Consider the following 19,992-nt stretch of genomic DNA (forward strand, 5'->3'; position numbering starts at 1 on the left):
GACGGCGAGGGCAGCTTAAGGCAGCTCGTTTGTTTTTTCAGGAGGGAAGTTCACTTCAGCGGTTGCTGATGGCGGATTATTGCCAAACACAAATGGAATTTGGGAGAAAACAATCTGCGCGGAGGGGGAAGGGATATCTTCCGTGTCCGTCAGGTACATCGGATGATCTTTTATTATTTCCTCGAAATTATCCTCCCGTAAGGGGGGATCTTTGCCCACCACACCGTCGTCATCAATTAGGCGGGAGCTTACCGAACTAATTGATACATGTACATTTCCTTAAGAATAGGTTTAAGCAGTGTCTGCTTTACTATTTTTCTTAAGAGTTCAGATTTCTTCGATTAAAATATTGTTTGATTTTGTGCCGAGACATTATAAAGTCAATGGTTTCGCAGTGTTGATTGTTAGAGGCCATCATGCGATTTATTGGCCTATTTTTCACGTAGTTCGTTGATGAAAAATAATGGGGTTCGAGTGAAGAACGAAACCTTATAATTTTAATTTAATATGAAAAAAACTTATGTTGTTGTACATTTATTTAAAGAGGATTTTAGTCTTAAACATTTACCCTCAGAAAAAAAACTTATTAAAAATAATATTAGTAACTAAAAAAGAGGAGTGATGATGAAGTATAGTAATAATTTTTATTATAAAAGAAAATACGAAAGAAGAAAAAAAACTTTTTGGGAAAAAACCCCTAACTATTATTAGTGGGTCACCGTATGCAGAATTTCTTATGGTAAGTTACCCGGTTACGGTACACAAGTCCGAATTTATCGAGTTGCCCACACGATAACTTGATTGTACAATTACTTCACAGAAAGCGACTCTCAGACGTAACGTGCGTATCTTGATGTACACGCGGTCGTGTCTATTATCCTGCGGACTGTCGCTAGCTGGCTACTATAACAATGCCTTGTCTCGTTTGGGTAATACTGGCGCTGATGGTGAAACACTTCAGTCACTATCAAAGCCGGCTGGCTTTGTTGCACTCGATGGATGAAATAACTCACAATAGTAACTTTCGATCGGTTATTATTTTGCACTTACTGATTCGTACTCTCACAGCTATAAAACCCCCGAATCAAAATGGTAAGGTGAAACTAATTGGGAAAAAACTGGGGGCGATCTAAAAAAGAGTCATTCGTCTGTGCTATTCATAGTGAATTGTGTACTTACTGCGTCCTATTTTTAACGTTATTTTTCGCCGTGTTCGAATTATTTTTATCCGTCCCGTGTGTGTTCCTTGTGTTTCCTGGCAACTGCTGCTAACGTGGATACTGGAATCGTGCCTAATCCGCTGCGTCCGTGACAAAATTCCACGCAAAACTTAAAGCCTAGTCCACACTAGGCAACATGAACTGAGATTTCGGTTGATGAGACTTGTTTATGTTTGCATTTTGGTTGCAAAAAGTCTCCCTTACTTGTTGGGAGACTTGAGACATGCGTCTCTTCGTCTAGTTAAAAATGAAAACATAAACAAAGTCTCAGCAACCGAAATCGCAGTAAAGTTGCCGAGTGTGGACTAGGCTTAACACGTTCGTCGCCCAAAAAAAATCTCAGAGCATGAAAGTAAAGCGAGAGAGCTTCAGATTTACAACGCGTGGCAGAACTGAGCGGCAACCTTGCTTAAGAGAGCCGTCACCCATATATGGGTGACGTGGCGACGAACGTGTTAACACTACACTCCGTGCTATTGTTATTGTTTTGTTTTGAGCTGGTCTGGTTGGCACAGATATCGTTTAGAACAGACGAGGAACTGAACCAAATTCCTACGAAAAAGTTTTTTAAACTTTTTTTTTTTCTTCGAAATTGTTTTTTTTTTATCAACGAAATGGCCAATATGAAGGAAAAGAAACTATGTGGGGCATGTGAACTGGTGATTAACGATCTGGAACCTATTGGATGTGGTTTCTGCGGAAAACTCTTCCACATCAGTCAACAGTGTTGTGGGTTCAATATCCGGCTCAATAGAGAACTTTTCACGCAGGGCAAGGTAATATTTGTTTGTACCCCCTGTCGTGCTGAACTCAACGGGCGCAGCATTCGTTGCTATATCGACGATTTTGCATTGAAGAGAGATAATCCCGCTTCAAATAGTGATTACTCTGGTAATGGCCTCGATAAGCTTGCGCTCCAGCTCGAGCTATTATCGAAAAAGGTAGATGACATAGCTTCATTGCAAAACCCTACAATGACGATACACTCATTTCCACCACTGAAAGGGACACCACAAGCGCGTCCATCCCCTAACTATAAGCGTCGCCGTGGCAATGACGGACTTTCACTTGTGTCGTCTACAATGACTGGGACCAAGTCCGTCGATCTCAGTGATCTTTCTGTTCCATTCATTGTACCTCCACCCCCGACACCTAAGTTCTGGCTTTATTTAGCTGGACTTCAGCCCCAGATTACGGATGAGGATGTCAGCAAAATAGTTTCCCGCTGTCTGGATTTAACTTTGCCAGTAGACGTCAAGCGACTGCTTCCGAAAGGTGTGGACGGATCCACAAGGAATTTCGTCTCATTCAAAATTGGATTAGACCCAGCATATAAAGACGTCGCGTTGTCCCCATTGACCTGGCCTACGGGGATCCTCTTCCGGGAATTCATTGATCAGCCAAAAAACTTCAACCGACGGCCCTTGACTCCTTCCCCATCGGTTCAAGTTACCCAGCCAGCCGCGGAAGCCTTCACACCGAACATAGTCAGCACTGTTCGGTCTATGACCGCACCTGCGCCTCCGAAGTAGTCGAACCAAGAATCTTGGTGGTTGGTGGAATTTGCCCAGTTCCCACCTCAGCTGATAACGACGACGAGACCATATCTCTATGCCGATTATTTCGTGACGGTTCATCGATTCCATATAATGCTTCTTGGGTTTCTCCACTGGGACGCAACGAACTCCGCACTTGGGAGGCCTCAAAGCCCCTCGACTCAGTCGCGCCGTTTCCAGCCAGCGTCATCAGTCGTCCCAGCCCTGAGTTCGATTTTGGCAATGAGGTCCTCCAGCCTACTCATCCAGGCAAGTATTCATCCCTTTCAAGAACATTATCTCTCTGTGATAATATTTCACCCGAACACAGACGCTACGCGAACGAAAAATGAATATTAGCGAGTATCAATCACTGCGGTGTGACATGTCTGAAAGTTTGTAAGTAGGTATATGATGAAGAAAACTTTAAACATGATTTTGACGAACAAAGAAAAAGAAACTGCTGAAACTGATTCAAACTGCTTCAAATGGTGACAATTTTTCACAAAACATTCACAATAAAAAAAGCTAATCGAAAAATAAAGCACAGATTTACGTTCAAATGAAATGAATGAATTAATGAAAACAAATTTAAAAAACTTGGATTTTCACTTAAAATGCTTTATTATAGCATTATCTATTTATATAATTAAAAACATAATCAATTTGAACCCTTTGAATGTATGAAATTAATGACTTTCAAAAGACGAATGAAACAAAAGCTCGTTTCACTGTGGTGAGTTCACGTTCACGTTCGAGTTCGAGTTCACAAGAACTGTAAACCGGGCTTTAGGCAGAAACTGCGGTGAATCCGTGCACCCATGGTGGATAACCAATATACATACATACATACATACAATCAATCATATGAAAACAAATAAATCAAAGTTAAATTTCGAATTCAGAACTCTTTGTTGCAAACCTCGATACAGGGACGGGGTTGTTTCATAGTCATGAGCCAAAAATTGCGACTAGTTTTTCATTCATGAAATTTCGATTTCATTCTTTTCTTTCGACGATTCCAAGCCCTAATCCACGTCGTGCGACCTTGCGCACCCTCTTCGCGGAGTGCACTCGACGAACCTTTCTAGGTTGAGTATTATCATTAGGGGCTTATTCACCCGATTACAATATCAGTAGTACAGTAAACTTATGATCTCGAATATAGAAAATGATAAGCTGAAGAAAAACATGGCAAAAAAATAATTATAAAGATTTGTTCAAGCGCTCGATCACTACTTGTCGATAACCACGTATGAACTAGATATATTAGATCGATTTTATACCAGTGTTGGCATGTTTTGTAAGGCAAACGATTTTTCATCTGACTTTTCGTTACAGGTGAGCAGTAACAATGACAGACACTGAAACGGTACCACATAGTAATGGTATAGACACCATAGCAGAAGAAGATGAATGCAACAAAACCCGTCCAGCTGATATTGAGGCAGACATGCGAGAGATGGAGCGTCGCAAACGCGTTGAAAGCATCATGAACTCCCGTTTGTTCCGTGAAGAGCTGGAACGTATCGTTGACTGCCAAATTCGCGATGGCGGTTCGTCCAATATTCTACAACAGTTGTCAGACATTATGGGAATGCCAGCAGCTCGTATTGGAAGTGTGTTCAAAAGCTCCAATTGCGTTGTACCAATTAATGATATTCGTGGCGTTGAAGCCATGGGTTACGAGAAAGGCGAAAAGATTCTCAGATGCAAATTGGCTGCCTCGTTTCGGCTAATCGATTTGCATGGTTATGCCCAGGGTATTGGCAGTCTCATCACAGCCAGGCTGAATGCTGACCAGGAACTATTCCTAGTAAATCCCTACGGTGTTCTAAATCATGAAATAACAGCTTCCTCACTGAACAAAGTGAACATGCAAGGTCAAATTGTCGAGCAAGGGACTACTAACTTTGGTGTAAACACTAGTCGTATGTTAAAAGTTATATAAAATGTAGTAGATGTCCTTTTTTTAAAAATGTATGCTTTATTTTGTAGAATTTACCTTGCATTCCGTCATTCATGCGGCCAGACCTGACATCAGATGTGCAATATACGTCGCTTGTAACTCCGTGGTTGCAATTTCTGCTTTGAAACAAGGCTTACTCCCTCTTACTAGGGATAGTGCCCTTCTTGGTGAATTATCGGTTCACACATATACTGGTGGTAAGTTTATTCCGATCATAATGAATTGCCACAACTGCGTAAATTAATCACCTATATCGTTGAACAGCTTTGAACGAGCCCGAGGAAAAAGACAAACTGCTTCGGAGTCTTGGACCCGTCTCTAAAGTTCTTCTGCTTTCGAACCACGGTGCAATCTGCTGTGGTGAGACCGTCGAGGAAGCCTTTTACGCTGTAACGCACATCGTCGCGGCTTGTGAAGCACAGCTTAAATTACTGCCAGTCGGGTTGGACAATCTAGTTGTTATTCCGGAAGAAACGCGCAAAGCGATCTATGATGCATCACGTAAACCCCCGGAAGGTGTCGTTGCAGCTATTGCTTCAACAGATAACAAGGAACGTGCCCAGGTTTGTAACTGTTTTTTTTTCGCTAATAGCTTTACTCATAGTACCTTGTCGTTGTTAATTTATCTATGTTGCAATATTCTAGGTTCCCAAATGGCGCGTAGGTGGTGCTGAATTCGAAGCCCTCATGCGAATGCTGGACAACGCGGGTTTCCGAACCGGCTATATTTACAGAAATCCTTTAGTCAAAAACGATCCTCCGAAACCGAAAAATGACGTGGAAGTTCCGCCTGCCGTATCCTCCCTAGGATATTTAATCGAAGAAGAGGAACTTTTCAAACAAGGGTAAATAAATGAAATTATTTGATCATTAAATCCTCAATTTTAATTCTTTTTTGTTTTTGCAGCATTTGGAAGAAAGGAGACTTTCGCAAAGGCGGTGATCGCTCTAGATGGCTCAACTCACCGAATGTTTATCAAAAGGTCGAAGTTTTAGAAACTGGTACCCCCGATCCTAAGAAGATCACCAAGGTAGAAATCATAAAATTTGAAGATAAATAATTCTCTACTTTCCAAACTTTAAAATCAAAAAATATCCGTTATCTATCCAAAGTATAAATCGATTTATCGCTTAGGAAATAATTACAAAACATAAATATGAAGAGCAAGGTGTGTGTTATGGTAGAATTAGTGTTTCATTTGCATTCATTTGGCCTATTACTAAATAGGTCGTTTCACTGCAAAATGTTGATTCAAATTTCTATGGAACACCACTATCAAAATCATTCCTTTCCTTTCAAGGGCCGCCTTTGTAGCGGAGCTATTAGAAGGAAAAAAATTACTTTTAGCACTTCATTATTGTCTAATTCTTGTCAAATCATGTTGCGAATATATTCAAAATATCTAAAATCCTTCTGCATCAACAACAGATTTATTTGTTGGAATATTTACGTATTTTGTATTCGTAAAAAATAGCACAAATTTAAAATCGGAATACAAAAGTTCGTTCACATTCTTTTATGTCCAAGTAAACACAGTTATGCAAGTTATTCATTCCTTTTAGTGAAATAATTCTCCAGCATTTTAATAATAGTAACGTAGTGTAAAACCAGCAAGTTAAATCAAAGATGAATTCGAAATTCAATTTGGTAATACATTTTCGATAAGATACCCCGGTATAAGTGAAAATGATGGCTATAAAAACGATGCTTTTTTACCCAGTCAGAATGAAACACTTGAAAGCAATCTGATTTCGATTGTAACGTTTACACGCGCGTTTTTTATTTTATTTTTTATAATTTCTTCTTCGCTGTGTAGTTATGATCAGTTTCACGATGGCTTATGTTATGTATGCTTATTTTGAAATTTTTATTCTATTTTTTTAAAAAACTGTTTTGTTGAAAAAGTTTCCAAAAAATCTATATTAGCGAAAACAAAAAATTATAATCATCTTCACTTACTTCATAATGCGATTGGCGTAAGTTCTTGAAACGGTTTTTGCAAGATTTTTTAACCCTGCTGGGCTTTTTTTTCCTGAGCATTTCAGCTTTTCCCTATGCTCAAAATTTTAGAATTCGGATTTATCTATTCAACTTGGCCTTTTCAGTGGTTTAGATGCCGTATTATAAAATTGATTGATAAATATTATAATGAATACCTATTATTCGTTGTAAAATAGTAAGAAAATATTAAACCGTGAAGGTAACTTCTTAATCTCGGGATTTTACCAATTTTTGTGAGCTTCTTTAGTTTTAAGCTCGAAACGACAATTAAAAATCTTGCAAAAATTCTATTTAAAAAAAGTAAGTTTTATCAATTGAGTGGCTTAATATTTCACATCAAGTAGGATTTCAATCGATTGTAAATTTCGAACCCGTTCAAAATTTAAAAACGCGTGTGGCGAAAGATAGTAGGTAATTCGCTTTTTTCTGTTTTCATATTACATTCCTGTGCTTCATGCTTCCAAACCTACCAACAACCTATCAAAATAAAAGAATAAATTAAAAAAAAGTAGCACTAGTCGATATAGTATGTTTCGCTTTATTCGTTGAAATGATTATTTACTACAAATAAACAGATTCTGTTCTAATGAACTTTATGCTAAATAGATGTAATAAACATAATGATTGCAATAAAATATCAGTATACAAATAATGCAAAACATAATGTTTTATTGCGTCAGTTATCTGTTTGTGGTTAGGTTTTATTCCAACACATTCTTTATGATACATACATACATTTATAGTTTTTAATAGTCATCAAGACACATGCACAACTCGTCAGAACAATTCAGGGCTCTTAAACTCAACAACTTTTTGTTTCAGGCATGTGCTGTAAAAATCCATTTGGCGTTATTCAACATAATAATAATTGAAACATGTATCTTTCAATGATCAATTCATTCCTGGAAAGAACATTAGCGTTAATCTTTCACTAGCTTACCTTCTATTAGTGGATTTAAAAGTTAGACAAAAACTATGAACAGCACTTGCCATTTTATACTACCTACTTCAAACAAAATGAAACCACTTGAAGGAATTAAATAATACCAGAACCTAGATACATATTATAAAATTGAATAACTCTGAATGTGTTACACGTTCTATTCGCAAATACATATAAACATTTCACATGCAGAAAAACGTACACATACACGCATCATTGCTATATCATCAATTTTATTTTTTCTTAATTTTTGTTTTAGTGGATTGATGCGAACGTTGAAGAGGTAACATAACAATTCGAGCTACTTTTTTAACTTTATAGTAGTGCTTTTGTGGGTTCACTGTTTCGGGTTTAGTAGAGGAAACTTTTCTCAGCATTTGTTTCTTTACAAGGTCTACACGGTGTCTTCCAATGATCACATTTTCCCTTACTAACAATAACTCGCCTTGAATGGGATGGCTGTAAATCGTTTATCTTACAACTAACATTCTAGAAAATAACAGATAAAATTACTCCCTAACCTCTACCGCAGAAAGAAAAGATTTTTTTGAGATCGCAGCGACAAATATACTGACAACTTGCCACCTCATACAAACCTAATTTTAATTTTAATATCTAAACTAATATGGAAAAGACATCGACGTGGAAATTTCGGTTATATTGAATAAGAACGGAATCGAGTCTTTAATTTATTGGCATAGTTGGCACAAAAACTGATTAACAAAGCTATGCACAGTATATTTTGGTCGTTAACAATCCAACAATAAAAAATACTCTATCAATGCAGTTCAAAATAATATCGTTATTGCACAGCCTAAACATGTAGGATAGAAAAATATATAAATAAAATATATATAAATACAAAATATATTTATATATAACAATAGACATGTATTGTTTGGTATACGTTTAGTCACATTTCATGAAGGTGAAGATGTTTTTATTTGTCGCTAACAACTTGATTTTTTTTCTTTCGCCGGTAGTGGGTTGCGGAAGGCTCACCAACGCATTCATCGACCCCCGTCAAGATTGATGGCGCATTGCAGTTCGTGCCACCGAACACGAATCCGAAAGAATTCAAGCGAATCCAACAACAGGTAATGAAAATAATCAAGTAAATCATTTTCTGCTTAAGCCAATCAATACCAATGATTTTCATTCCGATGTCATAATAACAGATAAAGGATTATCGACGAGCGGATAAAATATCGGCTGGGCCACAGTCGCATATTTTGGAAGGAGTTTCGTGGGACGAGGCGAACCGATTGAAAGACGCTAACGTCTCTGCCACCGGCGATCACGTTGTCCTGATGGGCGCAGCCTCAAAAGGTATTATTCAGCGCGGATTCCAGCACAACGCAACAGTCTACAAGGCACCGTATGCGAAGAACCCATTCGATTCGGTTACCGATGATGAGCTGAACGAGTATAAAAAAACGGTCGAGAAGAAACGACACGGTGATTGTATGCTTAAAATTCAAGGTTTGTGTTGATAGCTTCTATACTCATTAAATTCTATTACACCTTGCAGATACAGATACAGATTTCTCAGAATCAGAAGCGCTTAGTTCTCTCCAAATTTCGGAAAAAACTAAAACTCAGCCGTTGAGTCCGCCAAGTCAATCAGAAATAGAAGACACTGGTAATAACATTCTAAAATGGATTTGTATAATTTATTTCTAAATATTTTTATTTCTATTTCACTTAAGCCGCCGAGCATCAGGTGCTTAGAATAGAAACAAAACAGGCTCCGAAGCCAAGTCAACCTGAAGTTGTACTGAGCGACGGTGAGTAACACGAAATTGCAGGCAAAGGTTTATCAGTAGCATAGAGAAACGATAGATAGTGATTCCTCGGTTATTAACGTACCAACTAACTATCTTCGTTTCCTGTCAAAACTTTTTTTCTATGTTTTGGTAAATGTAGATATTGTTTGTATTTAACAGACATTTCGATTGTAGATAGTACCCCAATTAACTTGTTTCTACCCCGTGGATTGTCCCTTCCTATTTAGCGTAATTCGCGTTATTTTCATTCCGCATCCTATGTAATTCACACAAAATAGAAACAAGTTTTTGTGCGATTTCGCTTCTCTTTGAATCATGAGAAGATAATATTTTCATGGGAACCGGTGTTATAAGAGAAAAGACTTCTGATTTCAATGAACATCTTGTCTAATTGTGGGAATAGAAGATTCTTGAGCACCGATTTTTAATCAATTTAAATTCTTTTCAAAAAAAGTATAACAAATAAGAAAAAATCGTTGTTATTCTGAGAAATCAGGCACCTACAAGTTTCAGTAGGTGTTGGAAAATCAAAAATAGAGATTAACAAGAATCCAAAATACTGTGTACCTATTGCATTTAAAAATAATGATAATGCAAATTTATTCACATTACAAAAAGTTTTTGAAAAATAAAAAACGTTTGGTAGAAAACTCACCTTTATGTTTTTAAAGCTTGTGCCGATTTTCTTCTATTCCTACTTGTTCGAATTTTAGATTTCAGATGTCATTTCTTTTACAACGTACTAAACTTAAAATTAATTTATTCGTTGTCTGTTACTTATGTGTTTCTTCTGTGTACTTAATGCTAACATTCTTTTACCGACAAAATTCACTAAATTATATTCCGAAAATTATCACAGTTAAAACCTACAATGACGAATATCTACGATTTTTTTGGAACAAGCAGAGGGAATATGATTCCGAAACGTCAGACTCAAGGCTATGTCTTTTTAAAATCAGCGATTTGGATTCACAATCGGAGCATTCGATCGATTCAGTATACAGTATTAAAAGTTTGTCAAGATGTTCCAGTCCATATGCAGTGAATCAACGATCAGCATCGTTAAACAGCAACAGCATATACGTCTCGTTGGAAAACTTGGTCAAGAATTACATTCCACATCGAACAACCGCCTTCTTTGGATTTCGATCACCTGTTAACATTCCGATTGTCACCCATTTCCATCTACCTATGTCACCGACGAGATATTTACGGCGGTCGCGTTCTACATCATTGAGTGATGTCTTTAGTACGGAAAAATTCATGTCGATGTCACCTGACGGTCTGCGACGAACCATTCGCAAAAAACTCAATTTTGAACAAATGCTCAAGGAGAATAAGTTACATCGTTCACCGCAGGAAGAACTGGAAATCGATTTCGAATATCTGCAGGAGTTTGATCTTGACATCGATACAAACAACAATAATTTTGAGCGTATTTCGGAAGAATGTGATATTCATTTGCGAAATTTACATTCCATGGATAATAGCTTTTGTGAGAAACTACGCGACATACAGCTATCGAAGCCCACAACTCCAGATAAGGAAAACAAACGAGGTAACGTATACACTTTCAATTATCCCTAGCAGCGTCGAGAGTACTGTGTGATTAATAAGTTTTATTAATCTTTCTGCTTTCCGATAACCTAAAATTAACCCTTAATTTAATTTTTGATTATCGCTTTTTTTTCTTAAGCGAACTTTGGACAATAGAAAGAGGTCATATTTATTCTATAAAAACAGTACTCGCGCTGGTGTATTTTTCATTGAAAACGGACGTTTTCTTCAATGTGTTTGTACATTATTTTACAGATGACTGTGAAGAATTAACAGACATTGATTTACTCCGGAATCTTACACAGCAGCTTTACAAAGATAAAGAAACTCTACCAGTGAAATTGGATTCGATTGATTTGGAGATTTTAACAAAAATGGATAATCAGTTAAAGATATACGGGAGCCACCCAGAACTGTACCACAAAATCGGTGAACAGATATTAAGTAGAAAAAATTACGAAGACATCGACATGAACTCTCCAAAAAAATCATGTGCTACCCAAACCGTTACCCTGCCATCAATACTTGACACCTTAGACCGGGATCCGAGATCCACACAGAACGGCTCAAGTCCATACCCATGCTCTGCCTTTCCCAACGACGAATCTTCCGATACACCACCTACAGTTATCTCAAACAAAACTTTAAAAAATCGTCGGAACCGAAATTTTGTCTTGGAAAACATTCAAAGAGTCAGATCAAAAGGTAGAACACTGAAACCGAGTCGTTTTTATGAAATCAGTTCGACTAAAAAACTAGACGATTTCAAAAAATCACCGGCATCTAGCGAATTTCGCAAACCGCGTAGGAGTTTCTTGAAGCGATGCAGTCTTCAATTCTCAACTGAAGAAGAGGAGGATAACTCAGAGAGCATCACAACTCGCGAGAAGTTGACTCTCACTCAATCACTGGAAGATCAAGCGTCCTGTATCGCCGAACTTGGGGGCAAACTTAACGCCATCCAAAGAAATGTTATTCAGATAGTAAAGTTGCAAGACGAATTTGATTCAGCTCGTAACGATATGCTGTCTTCATCAGCCAACGATTGTCAACAAGTGAACAATGATTTGATTGATCAGACACAATCGGACGCAGGATGTCTAGATATGTCTTAAAGATATATCGCTTCGTTGTTTGTTTCTTTAACTGATTTGTTATTATTTTACCTTAACCAATTGTTTTTGTTGATTCCGTACATTTTTGTCCATCAGTGATAGTCTGCATTTTTTTTGTCTTCGTACGCTGAACATTGGTAAGGTGTATTTATTACGCATTTGAACTACATATAAACTATTTTTGCATCTTACTATAAATAATCTAAGTGAACATGTTGAATCTATCTTGTATGATCTGATCGACTACAATTTCAGGTGAACATGTACACAACGGTGACCATTCAGATACCCATATGAGTACGTTCTCGCACAGCAGCAAAGAGGTGAGTATTCTTATTTCAACTTTCGATATTAGTCTAATGAATATATTTAGAGTCAGTTATTATTCATATAGCATTACGACGATTTAGCATAATTGTTATTTGGCATAATATCGAGAGGATTAAAAAAAATATAAAGGGGGGGATCGAGGAGCTCGCATTTTTAATTCATTTTCAACGCGTGTAGTTTGTCAATCCGGTCGGTAATTCTTTATGATTGTGATTATGACTAATTTGATTCGGTGTAAATTGCCGAAATACATGTACCGTGACCGGCCCTAAATCTGCGCAGTCCCAAACTCTGCACATTTTCATATTCAAACAGAAATATTTCATGTAATGAACAAAATATCCATGAAACAAGCTGAATCTCTTCAGTTATTGTTTATTTTCAAAATGGTTCCAATTATTTTGAAATCTGATGAATTGTTCTCGATAAATGTAAAAAATCAAAATAAATGTAGGAAGCAAACGTTGAATAATAAGGGCCTCTTGCATGTTTTCCAAATGTTGTAAATAATCCACATTTTTGTTCCAAAATTTAGCTTTCAGTATTTTTGCCGTTAAGTTTGTTAGTTAGCCCAACTGTACACGAAATTCTGAACAAATTTATTGAAAGGTAAATTTTTTATAACTTAAAACATTTTAAAAAATCCTTAACTGCGCAGAATTAGGGCCGTTCACGGTAGTTGCTAGTTTTTTTTATTTAGTTTTGCGGCATTGCCGCCAACATCGAGGATGCAAGGGCACCCCCAAAGCCACCGCGGCTCCTCAAGCCGAGGTGGCCGCCGACCCGCCGTCGAAAGCGGCGGCTTTATTACATTGACCTAGGTCTACTGGGTCTCCTAGGTTTACGTGGCCCGCGTGCCACGCGAAGAACAATATTTCATTAAAGTTTGAAAGCGCAGCGTGAGGGGTCGGTTTCAACTTCTAAACGCCTTAGGCCCCAGTAGACCTAGACCAATGTAATAAAGCCGCCGCTTTCGACGGCGGGTCGGCGGCCACCTCGGCTTGAGGAGCCGCGGTGGCTTTGGGGGTGCCCTTGCATCCTCGATGTTGGCGGCAATGCCGCAAAACTAAATAAAAAAAACTAGCAACTACCGTGAACGGCCCTAATTCTGCGCAGTTAAGGATTTTTTAAAATGTTTTAAGTTATAAAAAATTTACCTTTCAATAAAGCCACCTCGGCTTTGGGCCGCCTTGCCCTCTTGCATCCTCGATGTTTGCGGCAATGCCGCAAAACTAAAAATAGAAAACTCGCAACTTTGTCTGAAAAATGAGTCTCGGCGTGACCACACGAAAAAGTGAAATTATTCCAAATGGTATAATGTCAAATGGCCATTACGCCAAATGTCATACATCATTTAAAAAGTAAGTCGATTTGGAATTTGAAGATGTTTTTATATTTTACCCGGTTTAAGTACGGTTTTTACCTTTTACCGACCGTTCAATGACTCATACCGAATCTACAGTAGATATTTTCTATTCTTTACTTTTTTATTTGGACTTTGAATTTAAGTTCCATAACTTTTTACTCTGATGATATTTTTGAACCAAATTTTCTGCGTTAGATACACGGAAAATAATAAAAAGGTAAAATTTACCGAGACAGCAAAGGTAAACGCTCGCAAAAGCCAAAAAGGTAACTTCTACCTTTTCGAGGTGAAACTCACCTCACAGCGAGGTAAAATATACCTGAAACGAAGAATGAAAAAAGGTACAATTCACCGAGAAAATATGTGAATCCAAAAAAGGTAAATTTTACCTCGTAGCGAGGTGAAGTTCACCTGAATTGAGCTGAATCAAAAAGTATAATCCACCTAGAAAGAAAGGTAAATCCAAATAAGGTAAAACTTACCTCGTAGCGAGGTGAAGTTGACCTGGATTGAGCTAAACAAAACGGTACAAATCATCTCGAAAAAAGTAACTATTTGACGAATCCGTTTATTGAGGTTAAGCTGTTTTGCCGTTTAGGAACAAGTTTTGCTTCGTGCACAATATGTGAAAATCGGAACAAAATGGTAAGTGTTTTCTAAGATTTCATTTAGTTGTGCTGGTTCTCTTCATAATACTTTGCTTTTGTTTCAGATCGGCCCACAGAGCTTCGTGTTGTATTCCCGTCAGCCTTCAGATATTATTCCGGAAAAGCCGGACCTGACAAGCTTGGCGAACAAAGGACTTGCCTCAACAATTTTTAAAGAACACGGTGATATATTTTAAATATAAATATTCGGTAACAGTCCCTATTTATTTGAAATAAATACCATTTTTTTCATGAATTGTGTTTTTTTTTTAAATTATTTTATTGAAGAAACCAATCAAACAAACTAGCATTTACTTTTGAAATCAGTGAATGGGAAAACGGTATTATTTACTATTTAGCTAGGTGAATGAGAAAATGGTAAAATCTATCTTTTTGCTAGGTGAATTGAAAAAAGGTAAAATTTACCTTTTTGCTAGGTGAATAAAAAAAAAGGTAAAATTTACCTCGAAAGAGGGGTGGAAAAAATTCACCTCGCAAAAAGGTAAATTTTACCTTTTTTTTATTTTCCGTGTAGATCAACTATCACACTATTATCACAGAGAACAGACATACAAGCAAGCCCACGAAACTTGTGTAAAATTTCCAACGATAGTTTTGAACAATTTTTTTGTTTTTTGGCTGGGCCTTTTCGAAAACTGGCCACTTGAAAATTTGATTTGTAACATTTAACGGCGCAATATATGGCACTATTTCAAGTCAATTTCTTACGTATTTTTTTAATGTCAGCATTTCAAATTTTACACACTTTTTGGAAGATTTTTTGTTCGAGCTTGTACATCTGTTCTCTGTGCTATTATACCACAAAATTTGAACTTTCTGGAGTTTGTGTAGCCTGAGATACAGTAATTCTACGAAAATCATACTTTTTGGCCTTTTCTCATTCAAACTGCAATATCTCAGAAACAACCCTATATTTTCTATTGAAATTTTACAGAGTGATTGTTGAAATTTTAAATTAACACTTCTGAAGTTTTTGAAAAGTTCTATCGATGGAATCAAAAGTTACGCGAGGTACAATATTTCACGCATGAACATAAAACTGTGATTTCTATAGAAGTTTGGACGATTCATGAGAGCAATATTGTTTCCATCCAAATCAGTCACAAAATGTTTGGCTAAAGCAATGAAGAAAAGAAAAAATGAAATAAATGATCCATTTGTGTTTTGAAATCAGAATCTCGCGATATTGTTTTGATTTTTTGGTTGAAATATTACTGGTTGTTAAGCATAAAATATGATTTTCCTATGGAAACATTCGTCCAAAATTCTGTAGAAATCGCATTTCTAGGTTCATGCCTGAAATATTGTACCTCGCGTAACTTTTGATCCCCTCGATGGAACTTTTCAAAAACTTCAGACGTGTTAACTTAATATCAAACTGCAAAATTTCAATGAAAGATTTGGTGTAGTTTCTGAAATATTGCAGTTTGAATGAGAAAAGTCCAAAAAGTATGATTTTCATAGAATTACTATATATCAGGCCACACAAGCTCCAGAAAGCTGTGTGATAGTTGATCTATCTAACGCAGAAAATTTGATCAAAAAATATCATCAGAGTAAAAAGTTATGGAAGTTCAAAGTCGAAGTGACAGTGTGCTTGCTTCCAATTTCTATACAATTATGAACGGTACTGTATATTATACGGTGCAAAATTATTAAAAGTAATGCAAAATTTGCGGTAAAATCATGATAGGTATTTCCTTTTTTTGATAAATGTTTTTTTTTCGGGTATTGATTTACTGATCCGGATTTTTTTCATGCCAAGTGAAGTACATAGAATCTCATTTTTCAAAAATCAGGACAATTCAAGCAATTTTGAAAAATCAGGACGGCCTCTCGAAAATAGGGACAAATCCTTGAAAATCAGGACACCTGACACCCCTGATCTCATGCCAAAACATTTGTCATTTGCAGTTACTATTTTCAATAATTCAGAATCATCAGTAAATAACTGAAGAAACCGAGAAAAGCAGTGGCCACCCTAAATTTGTTTCAGTCACGTATCGATTACACTCGATAAATTATCCATCCGCTTTCATAATTAAAATTGACAGCTAAATTTAACTGTTTTCATTTTCTTTGCAGGACGTTTCTACCGAAGGTTCTCCCAAAAAGGACAAAAAAAAGAAAAAAGGTTTACGAACGCCATCATTTTTGAAAAAGAAGAAGGACAAGAAGCGAATCGAGGCCTAAGTTAAAAAAAGCATAACACTCAGAGAAATTTTTTACTAACATTAACAAATATATAAACTTTTTCCTCTTGAATCGATATAGAAGATGACAAAAATACATGAAATATGTTAGAAAATGAAATGAGCATGTATAAAAATTTCATTAAAATTATGTCCCATTTGCGATAAGGCGATATATTCCTATTGTAGCGGCAATCACTCAAAAGAAGAAAAAACAAATAATATAAGAACGAGAACGGGCACAACAATGAAATTGCTGCAACAGTGATTGAAAACGAAAATACCCGCTCCTCAAATAATAAACAGTTGATGAACGTACCCTAGATGTAGAGCTGAGTTTTATGTTTATAAAATGATGTTGTTTGCCAAACAGCATCTGTCAAGTGCATTTTTTGGTGCGTGAGAAGCTAGCAACGTTAGAAATGAAAGATGGCCAGCTTAGAATATATATCGGATATTGAGCTTGGAGTGTGAACTGGTTTTGAGCTAAAGCGGAAAACATCCTGCTGTTTTATAATACTATACATATTTTCTTTTCTGGAGATTTGTTTTTATGAAAAAAAAAAATGTTTTTGTTAGACAGATAAATTATTAAATTATTTCACTATTGCAGCTTCTGCATTTGTCGAGCAAAATATTAAGATAATTCGCTATATTTCGCTTTGCTTATGGAAGTCAATGAAACATTTCGATAGAGATGCAATATGCTATTTACCTGTTACCATCGCTAACTTTCCTCCCAACTGATGCTTCGTACTACGAACATATGATTAGGGTAGATTATAACAAAAAACAAAACCCTCTAAATTTGGTAGAAACGGTAAAAAAAGTATCCAAATATACAGCAACGATTTTTCAGAAGCATCAGCCTCCCTCGAACAAATAACATTTTTACCGTTTTATCTGTGGAAAAAAGAGGAAACATAGAACGCTCCGAAATGAGTTTACATCGTGAATCTAAATCATAGGCTTCAAAAGTGTTCAAGAAATATGAATAAATAATTTGACGAATGCATATAATATGAATAAAAACTATCTCGTTTTGTATTTTCATGAAAGAACTATCAATCCACTCTGTACAATTTAGGGCTGAAATAAAAGATCTTCACTGCTGGCGGAAACAGCAACAACAAAAACTTCCTTCACCCCGACTGAGGCTGAGTAAATAGCCTCGATTTTTTACAAACAGTGTCATACACCATGCCACAGAGGGTTGTTTGTAAAAAATATTTCGAGCCGGACCGATTTTATTCAAACCGTTTGGCGCTCTTTCAAACAGTGCCAGTGTCAGTGCTCGAAACAGTCACCTTCATTGACAGAAAACGGGTTGAATGTGAGAGAAAAAGCTCTCCCTTTCATCTTCTTCGGCAGTCGATGAAATAATCTCCGTTTGGAGAGTGAGCTTCTTGTTGACTGTGAATGTCTTCTCTTTTGTTTCACCATTCGTTTCACACTCATTCGTTCCACAAAGTCGTGACAGGATCAAACGTTCAAAAATCATTATTTATCTTTATCTTTATTGGAGGGGAAAAAGCCCATATGAAAAAGAATGAATCCGTCTCATATGCGCGTAAAAACCCTAATCTTTTGCATCAACAGATTACAATTTAAATCTAAATGATACATCGAGTACTTAAATTTATCACACAATACAATTAGTACAATTTTCTCTTAAAACTATAATTATGAAAGAGCTCTGCGGAATTTACATTTGAGTGTGTTTCAATTGGATCCTCTTTGAATGTGTGAGCCAATCATATTCGCCTGTGCTACTTTGCATATACACGCTCTTTTTTTTTTACTCAAAATTAAGTATGACCGAGGTTCAAAACATAGTTCGATTCTATGAACTTAAAGTTAAGTACCCTTTTTTCCTCCTTGCGATAGATCAAAACGGAGTTCGAACTGCGAACTCAAAATTGATCCCTTTTTTTCCTTCAGCAAAGGATCAAAGCTGAGTTCGACCTTATGAACTAAAAATTGAACTCTCTTTGTTGGACTGAAAACACTTAGCGAGTTCAGTCCGAACCGGAACAGCAACCAACAAACACGTCGCAAAATTATGTCGTTCCAGAACAATTACCGGAAGACTATGAAGGAACTTCATAATGAAATGCATGTTCACCGTGTCAGCGTAAAATTCTGTCCGTCATTGTCATCATATGGTGAGCGGCTTGGAATGTTCGGAAACTTCCGGATGTTGTTTACTTCCCGTGGGAAGTAACATCCGGAAGTTTTCTTTGACCGGGAATGTCAAAACTTTCCACCGCTCTTTAATTGCAATGCAATGTACCGGAACAGCAACATCCGGGTACAACAAATTTTAATCATCCTTTAATTCCCTGAAAATCAGCTACTCCGAAAAAAAGGATAAATCCGAGTTCGGCTGCCGAACTTAGTATTGAGTATGCCTATCAGAACTTAGTTTTGCTATTGCCCAGTCAAACTCAAAGTTGAGGGAAGCCACCGAAGTGCTGTTTTGAACCAAAACTACTTAATTTTGAATTTGAAAAAAAGAGCGTGTACCGAAAAAAGTGATCAAAATTAATAGCGGCTGAACGGTAAAAGATAGACACTTGATGTCTTCGAGACAATTTATCTACGCAACAAACACTTTCGTATTCTATTGAAAAACATCTTAAAAATTCATCTAGAAGGGAAAAATGCATATTTTCAATCAATTTATAGAGTTCGGCTGAGTTCGTATATTTTTATTAATGGATTCATTTTTCAAAGTTATTAGCTTTCAGACGATGTAAGCGCACGAAACATTAATTTTCATTAGATGAATTGCAAACTGAGGCGTTTTCACCTAGAAAAAGTGAATAAATGAATGATAAATCACAACAACAGAAATAACTCAATAGTGATTGAATGTATGCAAATAAACTAATGCAATCTTATGTTTCATTTTTACATCATTAAAAAGCTGATAACTTGAATAATTGAATCCAATAATAAAAAAATACCCTTTAAGTATTAATGGGTGGCATTGAATTGATTTAAATTATTCTAGTCTCTATAATGTTCAACAAAGTTGGGTGTTTTAGCAATTTGAACATTTTTATCAATGCACTGATTATCTGAAACTAATTTAAAAAAAAATTAATCCTCTAGTGCCAAACCCCGCCTTAAGACGGGGTCTACTAAAATCGCGATAAAACCAAAGCCAATCATTTGGGCTTGTTCTGCGAGGCGAGTGACGTGAAGTGACTTCGTTTTTTAGAGTCACCGTATTCTAGCAGGCGAATGCCGTGACTTGAATGAACTTTAGGTGACTTGAATGAACTTTTTTTTACTGTCACCGT

The 19,992-nt window shown here is 36.6% G+C and overlaps 2 protein-coding genes across 6 annotated transcripts; both read left to right on the plus strand.

Moving 5' to 3' along the window:
* The first annotated feature begins 1,243 nt into the window (after positions 1-1,243).
* Positions 1,244-3,020, plus strand: LOC129743082 (uncharacterized). Its single transcript, XM_055735033.1, has 2 exons — positions 1,244-1,304; positions 1,850-3,020. The coding sequence occupies exon 2, from the start codon at positions 2,195-2,197 to the stop codon at positions 2,750-2,752; it is 558 nt and encodes a 185-aa protein (XP_055591008.1). The 5' UTR covers positions 1,244-1,304; positions 1,850-2,194; the 3' UTR covers positions 2,753-3,020.
* Positions 3,021-4,096: 1,076 nt separating this feature from the next.
* LOC129743081 (protein hu-li tai shao) lies at positions 4,097-17,716 on the plus strand. Of its 5 annotated transcripts, none has more exons than XM_055735029.1 (12): positions 4,097-4,686; positions 4,754-4,921; positions 4,989-5,287; positions 5,370-5,569; positions 5,632-5,755; positions 7,929-7,952; positions 8,653-8,766; positions 8,848-9,133; positions 9,201-9,311; positions 9,379-9,456; positions 12,384-12,451; positions 16,578-17,716. In XM_055735029.1, the coding sequence occupies exons 1-12, from the start codon at positions 4,110-4,112 to the stop codon at positions 16,683-16,685; spliced, it is 2,157 nt and encodes a 718-aa protein (XP_055591004.1). In that variant the 5' UTR covers positions 4,097-4,109; the 3' UTR covers positions 16,686-17,716. The 5 variants fall into 5 exon arrangements, with proteins under 5 accessions (XP_055591004.1, XP_055591006.1, XP_055591002.1 ...); XM_055735031.1 differs by having other exon boundaries at positions 12,414-12,451; XM_055735027.1 differs by lacking the exons at positions 12,384-12,451; positions 16,578-17,716 and adding exons at positions 10,316-11,014; positions 11,269-12,362.
* Positions 17,717-19,992: the final 2,276 nt, after the last annotated feature.

This window comes from Uranotaenia lowii, chromosome 2 (genome assembly GCF_029784155.1).
Source record: "Uranotaenia lowii strain MFRU-FL chromosome 2, ASM2978415v1, whole genome shotgun sequence".
NCBI classification, from domain to species: Eukaryota; Metazoa; Arthropoda; class Insecta; order Diptera; family Culicidae; genus Uranotaenia; species Uranotaenia lowii.